This window comes from Hypomesus nipponensis, chromosome 11, assembly GCF_054491055.1.
Source record: "Hypomesus nipponensis isolate SF chromosome 11, ASM5449105v1, whole genome shotgun sequence".
Lineage (NCBI taxonomy): Eukaryota > Metazoa > Chordata > Actinopteri > Osmeriformes > Osmeridae > Hypomesus > Hypomesus nipponensis.
Window position 1 is genome coordinate 19907748 of NC_140371.1, and position 22570 is coordinate 19930317.

Sequence of the window (22570 nt, forward strand, 5' to 3'; positions counted from 1 at the left end):
TGGTGTTTTTTGTATTTATTGGCTCTGTAAGAGTGCTTGTATTTGGAGGTGTGAGAACCAATGATACAGTCACAGAGGCGCCTGCTTATCTTGCCATCAATCTTTCATGACAGTAGCCAAAAAATGCCTCTTAGGTAATATCACAGAACACTAGTAAGATATTATGTAAGGGGTTGCACTCATGTTGTTGCAAAAGAATACCTTCATAGCATGAAGCATAACCCACAATTCACCTCCACCCGCACAAGGTCTCTTGCCTATTTTCATATTCCATTAATGTTTTTTCAGACTGTGTGAAGTATGCCTTCTTTACTCACTGTGGCAGTTTGAGAATTGAAACATTTTTGTACGCCTTCCCTTAGGAACAAACAAACCAAAACCTCAATAACGCAGGGCAAAGTTATAAGTGGACGTTATCGATTTGCTGATTGCTGTAAATGTAGACACACGTAACACAAGTACTTTTTCTGTTGTTCAAACCAACAAAGGCTTGTTCACTTTTCGCTCATAGTTCAGTCAATACTGTAGATGTGTGCTGTCATAGGTTCTGTGCTAGTTATTGAGGGGGTCAATCAGTCCATTTTAGTGTTGCAGCCACGTTGATCAGCCAGCCACACAACCAGAGGGAACGGCTACTCTGTAGAAACACGCCTCTTGTACAAAAGAGAAAATAATGTTTCTCACGAGCAACACTCAAATTGTGGCCAGATTGTGAAGATACTCCAGGTATTTCACCGTGACAGCCAGAGACACAGCTTACTTATGTAGTCATTTAGCAGACGCTCTTATCCAGAGCGACTTACAGTATGTACAGGGACATTCCCCCCCCCGAGGCAAGCAAGGTGAAGTGCCTTGCCCTAAGGACACAACGTCATTTGTCACGGTGGGGAATCGATCCAGCAACCTTCTGATTACTAGCCCGACTCCCTCACCGCTCAGCCATCTGACTTCCCCATGGGAATTGGAGCTTACATCATAAGACAGAGCCAATGCATGTTCAAAGGAACTTCTTGATCAGGTGGAAGAGGAAAGTCTACATATCCGTCACTCTGGCATGCAGTGGTGGCAAACATGTGATCGACCCCTTTCGTTTTTTTGGAAGGCCATACTATCGCTGTCTAGCTCTGAACTGGGTATGAGTGTAATGTATTAAACGCTCACTCTCATAAGGGATTGTGAACATTGGGGGCGTTGGAAATGTGTAGTAGCTGATTCAGCTTCTTACAAGTCTCATCTTGCGCCCTCATTTAATTCCTACAGGATTTCTATTAGATTATCCCTTCCTCGATCCCAGACCCAGACCTTGAGCCCAAGCCCAAGTTACAGACTCATGATGATGTTCCAGAATGAGGCCTGCAATGGTCAGCTGTAGCTCGAAACAGACTAGCTTGCAGTCAGTCTGTGTTGACATGCACGTGAAGACACATCACACTTTTCCTTGTCCATGTCTCTTGTGTGCAGATGCAGTCTATCTTTCCTTTTCTTTGAATTGTCGTTCTGTCTGTCTGTCGGTTCCCTTTACCTCTCACCTTTTACATTTCTCTATCTATCCTTGTGGTGAGTAGTCTACTGCCAACATCACTCCATCCATCCTTTTATCTATCCATCCCTCCATCCTTCTATCTATCCATCCATCCTTCTATCTATCCATCCCTCCATCAATCCTTCTATCTATCCATCCCTCCATCCATCCTTCTATCTATCCATCCCTCCATCCATCCTTCTATCTATCCATCCCTCCATCCATCCTTCTATCTATCCATCCCTCCATCCATCCTTCTATCTATCCATCCATTTTTCCATCCAATTATCCATCTCTCCATCCATCCAGTTATCCATTCCTCCCTCCTCTGCTCCCCCCACACGCACGCTCTCTCCCTTCCTCTCTCCTTTGAAGTTCTGGAAACCAGTCAGAGGACACTCCACTCCAATCTGGGCTTTTACATCACAGCAGGGAAGGTATTTAGGTCCTGCAAAGCAGCGTATTTTCTCCTCCAAAAGAAAATGTTGATTCACTCATGACTCATAGCTTCATATCGAACACTCTAAACAAACATGCTCATCGTCAGCCGCCTTCAAACCACCATCCCAATCCTCCCATCCTCCTCTTTGTATATTCCGTGCTTTAAAAAAATATAATAATTATTTCAATTGAAATAATGTGACAGTGACTAATTTAATTCCTGAAAAATCCTTTCGGAAACAGAACCTCCTCCATTATGGGACACATTGCTAAATACAGCACATTTGCTAGCTCGAAAGGTTGGTGTCACCTGCAACCCAGCTCACTGCTTCACATCATTAGTTCAGCTTAAAAGACTCTCGTCTCTCGACTGTCAGCCATTTTGGCTCTTTGTGCCTGAGCCTGACAGACCCCATAGAAATACATATTTGTTATTATCCATATTGAATATTAAGAGAAGCAAATATTTGTTTTCACACGCGATAAGACCATAATGATCACAATGATTATACTAATTCTACCAGTACAAATACAGTGTACTGTATGAACATTTAAACTATTTACTAAACATCAAGGTTAGATTCATTTACAAGGCCTTCATTACGATCAAAATGGTTTCACGGCTTATCTCTCTCCTTTGATTGTGGTGCCATAGATCACGGTTCTTTTAGTTTAATTATCGACGGTATGTAAACAAATGCATTAGAAGGCAATGTGCTACCCCTGTTCAGATTCCTGTAACTGCATCTGCACGGAATGACCAGAGTTGCTCAGCTGGTTAAGTAGCGAAATCCTCAGTGCTTTCTGACGTTATGTCACACATTTGCATACATTTTGTCAAAACTTATGAACCAAGATTTTGCCTTACTAAAACATTACGTAAGACAGCACTTGCTTGTTACGTAAACAGCAAAACGTAACTTGACTATAACCGTAATATACTTACAGTAGATCAAACCTTAAACTTGTTTAAGATTTGGCTAATTGTCAAAACCTACCAGCCACAGTGCACAATGCAGTTTCCTTCAAATAGTTTGTTTTGTAAGATTCTTGAATCAAAATGGTCAGATGTTTTTAGCAAATAACCACAGACATAACTCTAGCTGAACAAAACGCGAGCAAAGTACAAATCATTCTAACCATCACCTTTGAAAGAAATGTCTTGTCTGCAAATTCTGTTTTTGTGAGATGAAAGCATCTACAAAATGTGGTGTGAGAGTAGAATCTCTCTCTCTCTCTCTTGCTCGCCCTTTGTTCCCTCACTCTGCTGTCTCCACCTCTCTTTCATTTCCTGTTCCTGTCCTCCCCGTTACCGTGACGATAACATACGAGAGCCTGAAATAGTTGCCTTTGGAGAAATAACATCAGATTTTTTAGTTTTCTCCCAGAGATTCTGTATCAGTTCCAACTCAAGGCTAATTATGGAGTGACATTTCCTCTGACAGTGTAAAAGCACAGCAGCTATTTTGCGCTCTTTGCCATTATACTGGGGTCACTGATGGATAGCCTTACCATGACAGCCACACCAGCACTCAGTCAAACCTTATTATCTTCAGCACTACCACTGGGTGTCGACACAACAGCCAAGGCTAGGGAGGGGTGCGTGCGTTGTGTGGTGTGTGTGGTGTGTGTGGTGTGTGTGGTGTGTGTGTGTTGTGTGTTGTGTGCAGTGTGTGCGTTGTGAGCACGGTCGTATGTTATACCAAAACACACAGAAGTAAATCACACCCTGACACTGATAACCAACCTAGTCAACCAACCAAGCACACAAGTGAGAGATTCAGCAACAACAACCTGTATGCTACGGTTGTACAAGGGAATAGCATTACGTCCTACTGAACTGCCTTGTACAATGTCATATAAATCAGATTCCCCTTCCTTTCCCGGGCTCTCGTAATGTCCCCTCAGGATGGTGCCTGGACGTGGCTAACAACCTTTACCATCCCCTCTATAAACAGAGCATGTGTACTTCTGTTCCATTCAGCCAGTGAACAGATAATGTATTACAGGACATTGCCAAGGCGAGCTAATGGGAGCTTGTGAGGTTTACCGAGTAAAACGAAGGTACCTTTGAACAAAACCTGGGCAGGGGGGAGATTGGAGTGTGTCTGTCCCTCAGTACAGATTAGATTTCTTGCTGCTCCTTCGCAGTTGGTGTGTGTGAGATCGAGTTGGGACTATGGATGTGCCAAGCAGAGCGCACCTGCTTTTTTGGTCCAATCAGCATGATGTTAACAATGATAAAGCCCTACCATGCAGGATTTTTTTCGAAAACACTTCAGTGTTTCTACTGCTGCATCAGTAGCTTCACTGTTTCAGCACAGTGTTTCACACGTTTGGTTGATGAGGGTCATCCTCTGTCCACTGGAGCGGCACGTTGGGTTAAAGCCGTGTCTGTGTGACTCGAGCGCTGTCCTGTGTGTGTGCGTCTGTCCTGCCCTGTCCAGCCCTGTCCTGCCCTGTCCTGTCCTACCCTGTCCTGTCTCTGCATCTCTGCGTCTCTGCGTCTCTGCGTCTCTGCGTCTCTGCGTCTCTGCGTCTCTGCGTCTCTGCGTCTCTGCGTCTCTGTCCTGTCAGACTCCTTCAGTCGTCGCCCTCCTCTGGACATGGCCGACCAGGCAATGTGAGCCTGTCTCCAGCTGCCTGTGCCTTATTGGTATTCGGGACACATGAAGTGCTCTTCTCCTGAGTGTCTGTTTCACGTGCCGAGGAGGGGCTCTGGCTGGGCGAGAGATACTCCTCACTCTCATGCTGTCGGGACCTAAAAATAGACGCTACACCCCCCCCCCTCCCTCACCCTCCTCCTCTTCCCCTTGCTGCCCTCTCTCACCCTCGACACCGATGGCTCCATTTCCATCTCTCCCATCTCTCGTTCTCTCTCTCTTTCTCCCTCTTTTTTTATTGCTCTCTCTCTTTCTCTATCTCTCTCTTGTTCTCTCTCTTTTTTATCGCTCTCTCTCTTTCTCTCTCTCTTTCTCTGCATCTCTCTCTGTGTCTCTCTGTGTCTATCTGTGTCTGTCTGTCTGTCTGTGTCTGTCTGTGTCTGTCTGTGTCTGTCTGTGTCTGTCTGTGTCTGTCTGTGTCTGTCTGTGTCTGTCTGTCTGTGTCTGTCTGTGTCTGTCTGTGTCTGTCTGTCTGTGTCTGTCTGTCTCTGTCTGTGTCTGTCTGTGTCTGTCTGTCTGTGTCTGTCTGTGTCTGTCTGTGTCTGTCTGTGTCTGTGTCTGTCTGTGTCTGTCTGTCTGTGTCTGTCTGTGTCTGTCTGTGTCTGTCTGTGTCTGTCTGTGTCTGTCTGTGTCTATCTGTGTCTGTCTGTCTGTCTGTGTCTGTCTGTGTCTGTCTGTCTGTGTCTGTCTGTGTCTGTCTGTGTCTGTCTGTGTCTGTCTGTGTCTGTGTCTGTCTGTCTGTGTCTATCTGTGTCTGTCTGTCTGTCTGTGTCTGTCTGTGTCTGTCTGTGTCTATCTGTGTCTGTGTCTGTCTGTCTGTGTCTGTCTGTGTCTGTCTGTGTCTGTCTGTGTCTATCTGTGTCTGTCTGTCTGTCTGTGTCTGTCTGTGTCTGTCTGTCTGTCTGTCTGTCTGTGTCTGTCTGTGTCTGTCTGTGTCTGTCTGTGTCTGTCTGTGTCTGTCTGTGTCTGTCTGTCTGTGTCTGTCTGTGTCTGTCTGTGTCTGTCTGTCTGTGTCTGTCTGTGTCTGTCTGTGTCTGTCTGTGTCTGTCTGTGTCTGTCTGTGTCTGTCTGTGTGGTCTCAGTAAACATAGCTGCTGCTGCCCACTGATAAGACTACTTGAGAGTAAAGCCAGAATGTTTGCCGGCAGTTACACTCTTGTTTTAATTAACGTTGGGCTGACATTCATTAAAACTTACATCACCATGGTGAATTCACCTTTTCTCCATGGGAAATGCAAAATAACACAGCAACACAGCTGCACATTATAGAGAAATCAATGATGGTAAACCATTGCCGGGCCTGAATTCCCTTTAAATGTGTTCTTTATGAACCTTTTAAAATTGGTTTTCGAAAAGCAGGTGAGGGTTTTAAGATGATAAAGTTTGATGAATCCTCCCTTTTGATTTCCTTGGGGCACTAGCAAGTGGCATGCCCAGAGGGTAGATTTAGGAGTGCAGTGTTGCCTGATCTGCTTCACAACAGAATGAGCAAAGCTAACGGCAGAAGACAGTGGCAAGATATTGTCTCTAAATATTTGGCCTTAAAGGCAACTTGAATAATAAATGCACCAATCTGAATACAATTATGCTTTCTGTTGAATTTCTATGATATTATCTCCAGTCTGCATTGCGACTGTATCTTCCTCCTCCCCCCAAAAAAACAAAAAACGTCTGTATCCAAAGATCATGCAGCCTTTTTATTTTTTACTTTATTTATTATTTTTACAGCAGGCTGTTTGAGTGATGAAATCACAGCAGGTGGGCAGCAATATTGGCTTTCAGTGGGATGTGTTTCAGAGCACAACCAACCTTGGCTTAGTCATCTCGCCCACCGGACGCCCACCACAAGACACAAATGCGAGCGAGAGGCCTTGCCCCAGGATCTCCAGCCCACCAGCAACCACTAAGACAGCTTGCTAGGAGCAGTGTAATCCAACACAGTACTCAAGAGTAGTGTCAGGTACAGAAGAGATAGACAACAATGAAGACAGCTTTAAATAGAGGTAAACACACATCCAGCGATGAAGGTGGGGGTACACACTTGCAGAAGACAATTTAAAACACTATCAATGCGCAAAAGTACAAACAGCGTTTCAAACGGAGATAATAGAATTAGTGATGAATGCCGCAGGTCTCTGTTTTTTCCAATCGGTAGAGGAGTAGCTGTGTGAGAAGAAGAAGGACATAGAAATGGAGAGAATCTGAGAGAGGAGGGGACGATGGCAGGGAACCACTGGCAGGCAGGCGGACTGTGTTAACCGGGAAAATGTCAAGCAAGGATAAATGCTGTTTTCCCTCCCCCATTTGTTCTCTTCCAGGGAACGGTCCCCGTTCTCTCATCCATGATTCACAGCCTCCATCTTCCACCACACAAGGATAGGCATGGCAGAGCTCACTCCCATAGGGATCCAGCTACACACACAACCCCCACACACACAGTCGTTCACCTCTCTCCAGGGATCGCCTTACTCAGGGGAAGAGAGGCAGAGGACCGGGAGCTGCATGTTCCAGGTGCTTGCCTTTGATGAAAATACAGATGAAAATTCACTGGGAAAGTAGATTGGCCGTGCCATTGTGGAAACCCACGTTTAAGGTGGATGGGCGGAGGTGGAATGGATTGACGTAGTCGTGTGTTTGAAGCACTTTGGGTGCACTTGATTCCATCTGTCAGGCATGACGGAGCCAATGCGGTTTTCTCAAATGTGTAACTCCACATGACAGGTGAGATAAATCAGGTGTATTTCAAACACATGTGCATGTCCCCTGTTCAAAGCCTGGTGGAAGTGCAGGAGTTTTCACCTTTTGGCCCTCAGAGACTAAGAAGTGTTCAGGTTTAGTGTGACATTAGCTGCTGCTGCTTATAGATCCATTAGTGTGTGTGTCTAATACAGTGTGATGGATCATATCAGTTGAAGCTGTCAGGGGGCCCATCAGTGCTGCTTGACAGGACACTTCAGAGCAGGGGATGAATGCTGGTGTCAGTCGTGGTTGGCAACCATCTGGAACACAATCTAAATGTGGACCAAGGGATTGATAATGCTATCTGTCAGTCAAGCTTATGACTGTAACTGACAGCGGTTCTGGTGGTCACAATGTGAAAGGTGTCCTGACATAGTGTGCGCACAGCTAGCTTTGGAGTTACGATGAAGAAGATGCTGGGTAGAACGTTCCAGAATGAACTGAGGCAGAGTTCAATCTGTCTACTGACGAATGCAATCTCACAAACATCGTTTAATCTGTAACATGCAGAAATCTTGACATCTTTCCATGAGCTGCTCTGTCTGTGTTGTGTTTCTCAGGGAATAAGAGATTCTTTTGCTGCTTTTTACCATTTCAAATGCCTTTTAAGGCTAAAAGGGACACACTATGTACTTTGTCCTCTCCTAAAGAGAGAGAGAGAGAGAGAGATAAAGAAAGTTCTGTAATAATGTATTTGTTTTATTGAATTAACCCAAAAACATGAGGGCAATCCCTAGACATATTGCATTTAAATGCTAGTTCAATGCAGTGTTGACCATCTATGAGTACGTTATGGCTCCAATAGATCAAGTTTGAAGATGTTGTCTAATCGAGTGCTGATACGATTACGTCTGAGATACAATTATTGTAACAATGTGGATCAGGGGTAAAATTCACACATCACAATAATGTAACGATATAATGAAATGAAAATATTGTTGAGCCGACCCTCTGGTTAGTATGTGTTCTCCTCTCCGGCCAGCACTTGTCCCCGGGCATCAGTCCTGATTGCCATGTTCCCAGCACTTGTCCTGCTGGGAGACAGACTGCTTGGCCTGATAAGCACTCTTGACCAAGAGCAACAAGAGGAGGAGAGCAGGAGAAGGGGAGGGGGGAGGAGGAGAAGGGGAGGAGGGGAGGAGGAGAAGCAGAGGAAGGCAGAGAGAGGTGTGGGAGAAGGAGGAGGAGGAGACTGCTCAAGTCTCTCTTTTTCCTTCACATCTTTATCTCCTTCTCTTTTGCCCCCCCCCCCCCTCCATCTCTCTCTTTTTTGACAACGTGTAATAAACTTTGAAAGTGATGAATAAAAAAACATTTACTATCTATTTTATGGCCATTTCCCCTGGTTCTCTTTCCTCCTCCTTATGTCCTTCACTCTTAGCTATGCATGACTAAAAGTGACAGTTAGATAACCAAACTAAGACAAGGACCTTCCAATTTCTCCATGTACCCTTTCAACCTCTCAACCCACTCCTCAGAAAACTGAAACTTTCTTCCCCTCTCCTCTCCACCTGGAACATCAAGAGATTGTCCTTCACACATCCCAGACGCTCCCCCTGTCCTTCCCTTCACTTCCTCCTATCTAACTCTACCCTCTCGTTACTGTGAATGACTGGCCAACTCTGATGTCCTTGTGATACTGCTGTCCTGTACGTTGCCTTAGTAACAGAGGGAGAGAGAGATAGAGAGGAGAGAGAGAGAGATAGAGAGGAGAGAGAGAGAGAGAGAGAGAGAGAGAGAGAGAGAGAGAGAGAGAGAGAGAGAGAGAGAGAGAGAGAGAGAGAAAGAGGTGGAGGGGTACAGACTGTATATGACGACAAAGAAAGGGCTTCAAATTAATGTAATTCATGGCTTGACCTTGTCTTTAGAAGGTCAATCATTTCCATCCGCTGTGCTTAAGATTTCCATCTGAATGTCAGGTGATTGCTGTCTGGAATATAACAGATCACATTTCTACTCTAATGTTCTTAACACCATGTGAAAACTATGTAGTTCAGTGTACTGGATCTAACACACAATAGGGATTGGGAATGGGATTCTGCAACATAGATTTATTGGCATGATCTTTGGTTGGACACTCTGGTTGGACACTCTGGTTGGACACTCTGGTTGGACACTCTGGTTGGACACTTGGTTGGACACTCTGGTTGGACACTCTGGTTGGACACTTGGTTGGACACTTGGTTGGACACTCTGGTTGGACACTCTGGTTGGACACTCTGGTTGGACACTCTGGTTGGACACTCTGGTTGGACACTTGGTTGGACACTCTGGTTGGACACTTGGTTGGACACTCTGGTTGGACACTCTGGTTGGACACTTGGTTGGACACTCTGGTTGGACACTCTGGTTGGACACTTGGTTGGACACTCTGGTTGGACACTCTGGTTGCCTACTATGCTCGTAAAATAATCGATACTCTTTTAGTTGTGAAAAAACTCTCTTTTAATTAGCAATACTTCTGCATGTCAGTTTTCTGAAAGGGAGACGTCTCATCTTCCTCAAAACCTTTTGGAAGAGATTGATCTTATTTGAAGGTGGGGAAATCTACTATGTCTCTCATGACATTGTGTTGTAGACAGATTCCCTCCTCTGATGATGGTCTGAAGAGGCATCTCATGCATACAAAACATGCAGGCTTTGTTATGAAAGCTATTATGAAAACCTTAGGTCAGACCTCACATGCACCCACCTACCTACACACTCATGCGCACACACACATTACTCACTGTAATAAATGTATAATTCATCAATTCATAATTTCTCCATATCCATACTTTCTCAAATGTAAGCACATTATATTATCATGAATGTTAACATGATACTAATGAAAGCACTTATGCTTGATTTTGCTGGGATAGATAAGAGAAACAGTCCCCTTCAAATTGCACTTAAATCTAAACTTGAGTTTTAAATGGACACAGTTGAATCAGAGAATATGTGTCCATAGACCCAACATCGACACAGACAGCAATATAGTGGGAATAACTGTTTCTGGAATAACTATGTATGCAAATGATTCACTGTGTAGTGAAACCAATGATTTTACTACTTGACGAGAAATGTTTTGACATCAGGGACTGTTTTCTGTTGGGTTATGAGAGCATCCTGTGTGTGTCTTGTGTTGCTGTGTGGTGTAGCCTATCTTTCTCAGATTACTGTCTCAGGGCTTCTCTTTCCTCCATGTCAAGAACAGCATCACACAGGAAGGACAGCCAACCACCAGAGAGGAGGGGGAGGGGAGGAGGAGGGGAGGAGGAGGGGAGAAAGAAAAGGACAAGGAGGGCGGGAAGGAAGAGTGGAGGAAAGATGGAGAAGGAAGGGGTGGAATTTCAGAGGATGTTTTTATGATCTCGGAATGTTCCGTTGGCAGGGAGACGAGTATGAAGATAATGTAGGGTATTTGCCATGTGAAGAATTGTGGCACATGGAATCTTGTAAACATTGCGTTGTGTGCTACTGTTTGACTTTATTTGATGTCTTTCATATTACTGTAAATCTGACATAGTCTCTTTTCAACAGATGCCTTTTAAACATGCTGGATTTTGGGGTCGTTCCTCGTGTTGATTATTGATGAATCATGTCAAACACAGCACAGAAATCTGTGACATTAGAAAACCTTCCTTGTTTGTCATGTCATGTAGTCTTCAATATACGAAGACTGCATGACATGACAAATTATATCCGCTAGTCAACCTTTACAGAAGGCAGTTGTGTCAGTTAAAAAGGCATAAAACAGACTTAAATGAGTACAAAAAAAGCAATTTGGGTCAATGTTTGTAATTCTTGCTTATGTCTAATTATTGTGACAGTGATTGCTATGTGGTATAATTACAAAAGCTAACATGGTTTAGAATGGCAGCAGCTGATGTAAACAGGTAAAATGGCTCCGTGGATACAAGCATAGAAGTGGTTGGCATAGATCATCAGTGGGTTCGGTTTGGAGCTGTTGTTAGTCATTTCATATGTACTGACTCCAGTGTCACGGGATCGAATGATTCACCTGGAGGGCCAAAATACACACACACACACACACGCACACACACACACACACACACGCCCACACGCAGACACACACTCATCTACGGAGAAGTTGTGGAATCTGTTCAGTCAGCGCTCTGAATCCACTTAGCTAAACTGTAATACTGTTCAAACGTTGGGGGAGGAAGAGATGGGCAATGAGCAGGCTCACGATCATTGTGTTTTTGTCCTTTTTGAGTCTTAGTGACTCATCCGGCTATAAAATTTGGAGAGGTTTCCTTAGTGCCAGACAGATGACATGGAAAGTTTGAAGATCAACTGTCAGTCCAGTGGCAGTAGACTTACAACTGTGAGCAAAATTATTCAGTAATTCAATCATTTTATGTGAGTTAAACAGAGATGTCTTGCATAGTTTGGAACCAGGCAAACTATAACATCAAGCTAAAAGCAACTCTACCCACATATCCTTTTAAATATATCCACAGAAAACAGAAACCCAAATCGAGTTACGTTTAAAACGCAATTGAGCACAATCCCTCCTGATTACATTACTTCTGCCAGATGGAAGTTTAAAAAGTTCTAACCGTTGCATGAAAACTGGGGGCGTAAAGCACAGTGAAGCCAGTCCATCAAGCAGTCGTTCCCAAGGACCGATAATTAGCTGTTATAATAACCAACCAAAACCAACCAAAACAACACATTTCCCAATCCCAGATGCTGTCCAACTGGTTTCGAGTAGTGAATTTGCGTGTGTGCTTGTTTGTGAGTGCGTGCACATGCATGTGGTTCATATTTTGACTGTATTTATTCATGCTAGAGGGAGGAGGTTTGAGAGAGCTCTTAGCATCCATCCGTGAAGCCTGACGCATCCAGGCCACGCACCCCCTGCGCTCCTCCCCCCCCCCCCCCTTCCCCTTTCCCTTGTTTTGCTACCCTCCTCTCCGTTCTGTCTGTTACTGGAAACATGGTCGCTTTGCCCCTCCAGGGCCGGCTGAGCTGCCCATCGGGCAGTGCAATCGTTGCCATTCTGAAAAGCCTTAGATTATTCTCTGTGAAGTCTGTCTATCTCTTCCGCTTTGGCCCGGTCGTATCAATCGCGTCTATAGGCCTACTTTACTGTATTCTAATCCGTTTGGAGTGTGACTCGGTGCAGCAATAGTTAATATCCCTCTAATCAGGATGGGATTTGGAACTCGATCAGACATTTGACATCAGACACAATGATACATTTCCACAGACTTAATGAACCGATGTTGTGAGTGACATTCAGAGTGCCATTTGTGAGTGTTTTTGTGCTATAGGCTACAGTGCCGTATTGATTTCTGTCCGCTTTGGCCAGACTGTTTTTGCCACGTCCAAACTTGGCTGTTAGAAAGTTAAATTAGAGTTAAATTACACTGATTAGTTCATGTTCTCGTATTATACACACACAAACCCTCGTGGATTTACATTACACCAAAAGTACAGTCGCAGATGTAAAAAATAAATTATAATACCAACAAGCTAATGTGTGAACTACTCAACGCACTCAATTCTCTCTTTCTCTTTTAACCTTTTGTCTTTGAATTTATTTATTTTTTCAGATGGAGGATGTAATAGCTCGCATGCAGGATGAGAAGAATGGAATACCTATCCGCACGGTGAAAAGTTTTCTATCGAAGATTCCAAGCGTATTTTCAGGTACATTTCATTTTCATCACGTTGCCATGGCAACAATGTCCATAAATTACGGTTTGGTCGGCACTTCAATTCAAAATCCCCCAAAACCTTTGATTGCTAATATTTCAGTCTCATCACAACGATCGCAACAAACTGTCCTTGGGCACATTTAGATCCTGCAAATTTGGATCCTTTGGCATCTCGTATTCTGCTTCAATACCTGTTCAACTGCAATATCTGGCTAATTGCCAGAACGTTAGTAAACGGCAAAGTAGGAATGTTCGATATTAAACTAGATCTTCTTTAGACCCTGCCAGAGCCTGACTGGAGTTACACCCCATTATGGCCTATGTCAGTGAAACGGCAAGCAAGCCCAAGAGTGTAGGCAGGCATGTGATGTCATGTGAGTGGTGTCATGTGAGTGGTGTCATGTAAGTGGTGTCATGTAAGTGGTGTCATGTGAGTGATGTCATGTGAGTGATGTCATGTGAGTGATATCATGTGAGTGGTGTCATGTGAGTGATGTCATGTGAGTGATGTCATGTGAGTGATGTCATGTAAGTGATGTCATGTGAGAGATATCATGTGAGTGATGTCATGTGAGTGATGTCATGTGAGTGGTGTCATGTGAGTGATTTCATGTGAGTGGTGTCATGTGAGTGGTGTCATGTGAGTGGTGTCATGTGAGTGGTGTCATGTAAGTGGTGTCATGTGAGTGATGTCATGTGAGTGATGTCATGTGAGTGATATCATGTGAGTGGTGTCATGTGAGTGATGTCATGTGAGTGATGTCATGTGAGTGATGTCATGTAAGTGATGTCATGTGAGAGATATCATGTGAGTGATGTCATGTGAGTGATGTCATGTGAGTGATGTCATGTAAGTGGTGTCATGTGAGTGATGTCATGTGAGTGATGTCATGTGAGTGATGTCATGTGAGTGATATCATGTGAGTGATGTCATGTGAGTGGTGTCAGGACGGAAGACAGGACGACACTGCTGCTTGTGCTGTCTGTGTGTGTGTTGCATACAACCATAAGTCAAGCATACACACACATACACACCCTTCAAACCATGCAGTGCCATCCACGTAACAATACAGATCTACTGTGAGTACAGCCTTGTCGTGGATTACCTCACATGCCTCATTAAACTCTTAGAAAGTGGGTCATAGCCGGGGGCGTGAAGAATACCGGGCGTATTAATGATGTTAATCCACGATAAATCGCATCTGGTTATGCACAAGTACTGCCTCCAGTCCTTAATTTGGCAAAAGGCTCACGTCTTAATCCAAACTAACGACAGATGAGTGTGAGGATCTACTGCGGGGATACACTGATCCTTCGGGAGGATTTGAAGGGGCTCGCACAAGAAAGAGAGAGAGTGAAAGAGAGAGAGAAAGAGAGAGAGAAAGAGAGAGAAAGAAAGAGTGAAAGAGAGAGTGAAAGAAAGAGTGAAAGAAAGAGTGAAAGAGAGAGTGAAAGAGAGAGCACTCCCCACCCCCCCTCCCCGTGACCCCCGTGTGACCTCCGCGTGACCCCTCTGGCCTCCTCTGTCCCCTCATCACCGCTCCCGCCTATCTCTCTCTCCTGCCATCGTCTCCACTCCTCCATCTGACAACGTGAGAGACGGTGATAATGGCTGCCAGGGTGTATTTAGAGGCTGGGGAACACCTGGAGATGGACTGGAGCTGGAGGAGGTCGGTCTCTCCTCCTCTCTCCTATACCTTCAAAGACCGCGTTCGCTGAACTGTCTTCCTTTCCGTTGGTTGAGGATGTTCCTTTAGTTGAGTTCTATCACAGCGCTCTTGTTGTAAAGCTCACTGTGACTTGCACATGACACCGTGTACAAGTACATCCAAGCTCCACACACACACACACACACACACACACACACACCGGGTATACGCCACAGTGAGATCTGACACATCGCAGCGATTGCCACAGTTGCGCTGAGCTATCTAAGGGGCAAAGAGCACAAGCACAGTGGTGTCTGGGGAGTTTAGCCAGCACACCACGCTGCTGTAACTGATCTTAATGATGTTAAAAGTAGGTAGTTGCTGCAACTAGTTGCTGAAGGAGCTGGGTTTGTTGAGCAGACTGCGATAAAAGTGTATTTGGCACCAGATGGCCAATTACACACCCACATCATCCTTCTAATAAGGAGAAATCTGCACTACAGAGAAGGCCCTCCTGTTGATATTATCTGTCACTAACATTTATGTGCAAGAAATGGAGCTTCAGCTTGACTTTATGCTCAACATTTGACTCATCTCTCATTCTCTCTCTTCCAGGGTCTGACATTGTACAGTGGATGATCAAAAACCTAAACATTGAAGACCAAGGTACTGTAATTAACTCTCCTTAATGCTCCTGTATATAACATTCAGTGTGTCTCTAAGATATGACTCTCTTATATGAGGAGCAGGCAACACTGTGTGACTCTCTCATGACCCTTGAGCCAGTAGGACATTGACTTGCATGTTGCTTCCTGGCAGTAGAGTATTGTCATGGTACACCACTGCTCACAGTGGAAGCAACACGTTTCGGGTGGTTGGCCAATACGACCATTGACCATCAATGAAGTTCAGAGAAGAAGGGAACGTTTTCACTGGTGGAGAGAGGTAGGGCGCCCCCGGTGGCGGATGGAGGCATTGTCAGTTTGTTGGGCAGAAAGATAAGAGCCAGTCATGGAGGCCATCTGGGGTGTCTGTCCTCGTGGTGCTGTCGCTGGGTTCGACTTGCTGTGTTTGCGCCATGTTGCTGCTCTGGGCCCACACTCTAAACAGCTCCACAGCATCAGGTCTGATGAAGAACACCTGCACTAAGAGCTCCTGTTGTGTGCGAGTGTAGTGTTTGTGTGTAGTACGTGTGTGTGTGTGTACTTTGTGTGTATGCGTGTATGTCTGTGTTGAGAACTCTGGAAATACCTCCAGAAATAACCCGACTTGACAGGGAAAAGAGAAAACGTGGTGAATAAACACTGATTGGTTCTCAGAGGGCAATGCAAAACTTCAGGACTGAAAAGCACTAATAAAACCTGAAGATTTTTGCATCTCATTTCGACCTGATACCTCCCACAGAGTACATCAGCTAGAAATAACCTATAACAGGGCTGTCCAACACTGTTCCTGAAAGCCTGTCTTCCTGTAGATTTCCCCTCCCTAGCCCTGTTCCTGCTAACCCGATCTGGCTTGTTAACAAGCTAATTATCAGAATGCGGCATGCTAAATTAGAGTTGTAGCGAAGGAGGGTAGCACTCCAGGAACATTGTTCTAGTAAAAGGCATAGCTTTCAATTCAGACTGTTTTATTTGGTTCAGCCATGAGATGTGAAATTGAGTTTATTCTCCGGTGGCCAAAATGTTCTATGGGTCTACGATAACTGGATCTTTCTTCCCCTTTTTTATCTCATTTTTATCCTGGTTTCAGAGCAGTGGATTTGATTAGTCTACAACTGGCAGTTTTTGGTCCTATGGGGTTTTATTAAAACTTTCAACCTCAGACATGCAACGTCTAGGATTAGCAGCTTTGCTCTATCAATCCAGGAAGCTAGTGACAGTGAGGACAGGTAGAACAGAGAAGTTATTTTGGGTGTGAGTGGATTTGGCAGTAAGCTTCTTGAATCCTTCAGTGTTGGAATCTGTATTCAGGCAGTGATAGAGATGAATATGCGCATCCACTCTCAGAATGCATCCACACTATTTAAGGAATGTGTATAGCTTCCCTGACTGATGAGAAACTCTTGTTCACACTACATCACTCTGTCCGTAATTGCTTTATTTTCTGTATCTGCCTCCATCCCTCTCTTGCATACTTTCACAATTCCACGCACCCACACACCCACACAATCACACACACAAACTGCAAAGGGAGAGCGAGAAAGTGTTCACTCTATCTATGAGTAAACATATTTTTGTAACATTTATAAATACTGATTTATTGATGGAAAAAGTTTAATCTAATCTATGCTACACATATTAGAGATGAGTGGGTGTTCTGATATAGTGATATTTATATATATTTATATAAATATAAAAATATAAAGAAGATACAATACATCTTATAAATATGTATAGGCTTGGTGTATGTTGGTGCTTGTGCATGCTTGTGTGTTCTCTTGTATGTACAGAACTATTATTGTTGCTCTGGTTGTGTGTTAGTGTGTGTGTGTGTGTGTGTGAGAGAGAGAGACTGAGACAGAGAAAGAGAGAGAGAGAGAGAGACTGAGACAGAGACAGAGAAAGCGAGAGAGACTGAGACAAAGAGAGAGAGAGAGACTGAGACAAAGAGAGAGAGATACAAAGAGAGAGAGCTGTCACTGTGACAATCCACAGGGAGAATATTACTGTTACTGTGTCAAGGTCTCGAGGACTAGAGGTGTAAATGGAACATGTTTCTGTGTGTGTGTGTGTGTGTGTGGGGGGGGGGGGTTGATTCTGTGTATGTGATTGTGTGTGTGGGTGTGTGCGTGTGTGGAGGGGTGATTCTGTGTATGTGATTGTGTGTGTGTGTGTGTGTGTATGTGATTGTATGTGTGTGTCTGTGTGTGTGTGTGTGTGTGTGTGTGTGTGTGTGGGCGATTCGGTGTGTGTGTTCCCCAGTGGAGGCTCTTCATCTTGGCACCCTGATGGCAGCTCATGGCTACCTCTTCCCCATCTCAGACCACGTCCTCACTCTCAAAGACGACGGAACTTTCTACCGGTTTCAGGTACGGCCAACCACCACTCCCAGTCCCACTCCACCCATGGACTGTGCACAGTACTCTACAGTATGTACCGGAAACTATCCACACTCTTATGGCAAATCCAATTGGACCTAATCCATATTGGAGGCTTGGCTTCGTGTGAGCGCTCAACCAAGAAACAACATGAACCGTGGTTCTTTTTTATGTACTGGTATCTTAGCTTGAGTGCTTACCTAATGCAACTCATAGTGCAGGCATTATATTTTTGTACATGTAATCTATTTATATAGCTGGATGTTTTACTGAGTAGCCAGTGAAGTATCTGGATCAAGTGCATGGTAATGTCCTTATCCAGGATGGAGTCTATCTCAATGTTCCCTGTGCCTTGCCTCACCTCAGTTTACAGCAACTGCCTCTGAAACAGCAGCAGGCTGTTTCAATGTACTGTCTCTTTATGGAACTGCAATAACATTAACTGTCCTCAGTTTACACAGAAAATAGATTTTATGGTTAATGCGAACTCCATCTTTGCATAATTGTCCAATTGTGGCACAGTGATGAAAGTTGCAGGGGGTTTGTCTTCAGCTCTGCAGCGATGTTAAAAGTTGTAACTGAGTTTGATGTTAGGGGATGTTGGAGCTGTATTTGAGCTGAAGTAATAGTCTTCTGAAACTGCACTAACCCTGCCCTTAACACAACCTCTCTCTCTCTCTCTCTCTCTCTCTCTCTCTCTCTCTCTCTCTCTCTTCTCACCCCCTCTGTCTCTCTCTCTCCTCAGACTCCTTACTTCTGGCCTTCAAACTGTTGGGAACCAGAGAACACAGATTATGGTGAGCAGCTGACACTAGTAGAATCTTCTTTGGTTTTCGAACCAGTGGGGAGATGTGTGCGTGTGTGTGTGTGTGTGGAGAGAGGGATCGTCCCTTTCGGCCCGCTGTTCCTCGACGCAAGTAGTTTTTCGTTCTTCATGTAGTACAGAACATAGGTTGCAGTTGTGGGGTATCTATCCGAGGCCCAGTGCAGCCTGAGGCTGGGGCTAGGACAGAGCAACCCTCTCTGGAGGCCTGATGAGACTGACAGATAACGGCAGGACCAATTCCATGGATTGGTCCAATTCTCCATATTACTGTAGTCCAGACGTTCTCTTATCTGCAATGATGAATGAAACCGAATTCACTGCGTGATATATGGCTAATTCCCTCCCCAAACACACACACACACACACACACACACACAGAAGACCGTAGGAGTCTTCCCTTCCTGTGTGTCTGAAGCTCGCTTTATCAGGAGAGTGGGTGGGGGGTGGTGGGTTGTCTTGGTACTTCTTTAACATGAGCAAGAAGATTGCCAAAAGGGATGACACAGACGATAATGGCTGAGTAATTACACGTGTGTAGCTCCTGGCGTGTGGCTGGCCATTCAGCTCTTATCACTGTGTGTTTGTGTGGTTGGAGAAACGCTAATAAATGAAATGGGACTTAGCCACGGCACCAGGGGAGGCCTAATTGCTCTACTGTCGGCCCCCGATCTGTCTGAATGACATGTTTTAATGAAGACACGTACAGGAGGTAATGAAGAGGTGGAAGCCACACAGATGGTCAGGAGAGAGAGAGAGAGAGAGAGAGAGAGAGAGAGAGAGAGAGAGAGAGAGAGGGAGGGATGGAGGGAGGGAGGGAGAGAGAGAGAGAGAGAGAGAGAGAGAGAGAAAGGGGAGGGAGGGAAAGGGAGGGAGGGAGGGAGGGAGGGAGGGAGGGAGGGAGGGAGGGAGGGAGGGAGGGAGGGAGGGAGGGAAAGGGAGGGAGGGAGGGAGAGAGAGAGAGAGAGAGAGAGAGATAGAGAGAGAGAGAGAGAGAGAGAGAGGAAGAGAGAGAGAGAGAGATAGAGAGAGAGAGAGAGAGAGAGAGAGAGAGAGAGAGAGAGAGAGAGAGAGAGAGAGAGAGAGAGAGAGAGAGAGAGAGAGAGAGCGAGAGAGAGGGATGAAGAGTAGACACACATCTACAGACATGTAACTAAAGTGTTTTAATCAGAGCTACTTACGACTTCTGTAATTTCCGAGTCAATTTAGATGGAGCCGTGGAATGATTTCAAAGCCCAGGTAGACTCCCGCGCATCATACGTGTAAACTGAGGTGCTCTGAGGATACAGCTGGTAAAAGCACCAGGTGTAAAAAAAAAAAATTAAAGTGTAATATGTCTGTTTCTCTCTCTCGCTCTCTCTCTCTGGTTTCTCTCTGGTCTCTCTCTGGTCTCTCTCTCTTTCTCTCGTCCTATTTTCTCTCTCTCTTTCTTTCCTCTTTGTTATAGCCGTTTACCTCTGCAAAAGAACAATGCAAAACAAAGCACGACTGGAGCTGGCGGATTACGAAGCAGTAAGAATGTCTTCTGTCTGAACTGAACGTTGACAGTGTTTATTCTCGTACAGGCATCAACGTAATGACTGGAATTAAGCTGTAGAATGATTTGATTGGATTCATTACCTGCGCATGCTTGATGATTTGAATGCAGCGTTGATATTTATTCTTTCTTGCAGGGAATGTACCCCCCCCCCCCCCACACACACACACCCCCCCAAACAAAAAGGTGCTTATTTATTCGTAAACAGTTTTGTTTGTGTGTGTGTCATTGTCACCTTGTTGTTTCAGGAAAGCTTAGCAAGGCTACAGAGGGCTTTTGCCAGAAAATGGGAGTTCATATTTATGCAAGCGGAAGCACAAGCAAAGTAAGTTCCCGTTCAGTTCCTGAAAGTGTTGTGTTGATGGCAGTGCAAAGTTACATTCCCACACCTGTTCTTGTTATCATACTCTCACCTTCAACTGTGACTTTCCTGCAGTTTATGTAAATCACCTTTCTATCAGAGCAGGCAAGCATATAAAACACGTCACATCTTTTTTTTCTCCTTTTGTGTCTCCCCTCTCTTCAGGGTTGACAAGAAAAGAGATAAAATCGAGAGAAAGATTCTCGACAGTCAAGAGAGAGCATTCTGGGATGTACATAGACCAGTGGTGAGCCAGTTGTACCTCCAAACACTTGTGTCATGTACTGAACATCATGAACAACAGTTGCGCATTTGTCTGTTATTTCAAGTTAAGACATTTTTATTACCCATTGAGTGGAAATAGTTTGACCTTGACTATCCTCTGAACTTTAATGTTTATATATATATAAAAAATAAAACTGTCAATGGCCATGCGAACATTCAGTCAAGGTCTCAATATCAGTCACTGACAGAACGCCGTATGTTTTGTTGAGCGTCTTCATCCAGAGCCGACGAGACACACTTCTTTAGTATTAGTTTCCGTTAGAGAATTACAAGCTTGCACACCAGCAAGACCCAAGCCTCTACGCCTAATTGGAAAAAAAACACGTTCAATTTATGCATGCCCCTGAGCAGCGTAATCAATTCTAATTCTGATTTCACAGTGAGGTTGTCATGCTGCTTAGCCGTGTGCCCCTGGAAGGAACACCTTATTCAAACAAGCAGGGAATACACACACAATCTCCCATTCCCCACGACATCATCATTTTCCTATCATTTATTTGATCTTCCACATTTATCTTATACATTTATCGTAAATAAACGTTGACTCAGTATGTAATAATCTACAAGGACTTCTAGGACTGTGGACAAAATGCCAGCAGGATGAATCAGAGATCTTCTGGTTGGCTGTTGAGAATGAGGAAGTCAGATTGTTGTTGTTTACACTGTGTATGTGTCACAGCCAGGGTGTGTGAACACAACAGAGGTGGACATAAAGAAATCCTCCAGGATGAAAAACCCTCACAAGACCAGAAAGGTACTCCTGTCATCTAAACACTACATCCCCACGTCCTCTACATAGACCACCACACATACTACCACACATACTACCACACATACTACCACACACATACTACCACACATACTACCACACATACTACCACACACATACTACCACACACATACTACCACACATACTACCACACATGCTACCACACACATACTACCACACATACTACCACACATACTACCACACACATACTACCACACATACTACCACACATACTACCACACATACTACCACACATACTACCACACACATACTACCACACACATACTACCACACATACTACCACACACATACTACCACACATACTACCACACATACTACCACACACATACTACCACACATACTACCACACACATACTACCACACATACTACCACACATACTACCCCACACATACTACCACACACATACTACCACACATACTACCACACATACTACCACACACATACTACCACACATACTACCACACACATACTACCACACATACTACCACACATACTACCACACATACTACCACACACATACTACCACACATACTACCACACATACTACCACACACATACTACCACACATACTACCACACATACTACCACACACATACTACCACACATACTACCACACACATACTACCATACATACTACCACACATACTACCACACACATACTACCACACATACTACCACACATACTACCACACACATACTACCACACATCCTACCACACATACTACCACACACATACTACCACACATACTACCACACTCATACTACCACACATACTACCACACATGCTACCACACACATACTACCACACATACTACCACACATACTACCACACACATACTACCACACATACTACCACACATACTACCACACACATACTACCACACATACTACCACACATACTAACACACACATACTACCACACATACTACCACACACATACTACCACACATACTACCACACATACTACCACACACATACTACCACACACATACTCTTTGGCTTGGTTGAGGAGCAGTTCCATGGGCGTACATGGAGCCCTCTGTGGCATTG

General features: G+C 44.5%; 1 protein-coding gene across 1 annotated transcript in view; it reads left to right on the plus strand.

Moving 5' to 3' along the window:
- rgs7a (regulator of G protein signaling 7a) overlaps positions 1-22570 on the plus strand; it is a 33771-nt gene that overhangs the window by 4889 nt on the left and 6312 nt on the right. The window contains exons 2-9 of the mRNA XM_084709464.1: positions 12930-13026; positions 15299-15349; positions 17608-17714; positions 18469-18520; positions 19994-20058; positions 20332-20408; positions 20610-20691; positions 21409-21483. Coding sequence (XP_084565590.1) covers positions 12930-13026; positions 15299-15349; positions 17608-17714; positions 18469-18520; positions 19994-20058; positions 20332-20408; positions 20610-20691; positions 21409-21483 — 606 coding nt within the window. The remainder of the gene's footprint in view (positions 1-12929; positions 13027-15298; positions 15350-17607; positions 17715-18468; positions 18521-19993; positions 20059-20331; positions 20409-20609; positions 20692-21408; positions 21484-22570) is intronic.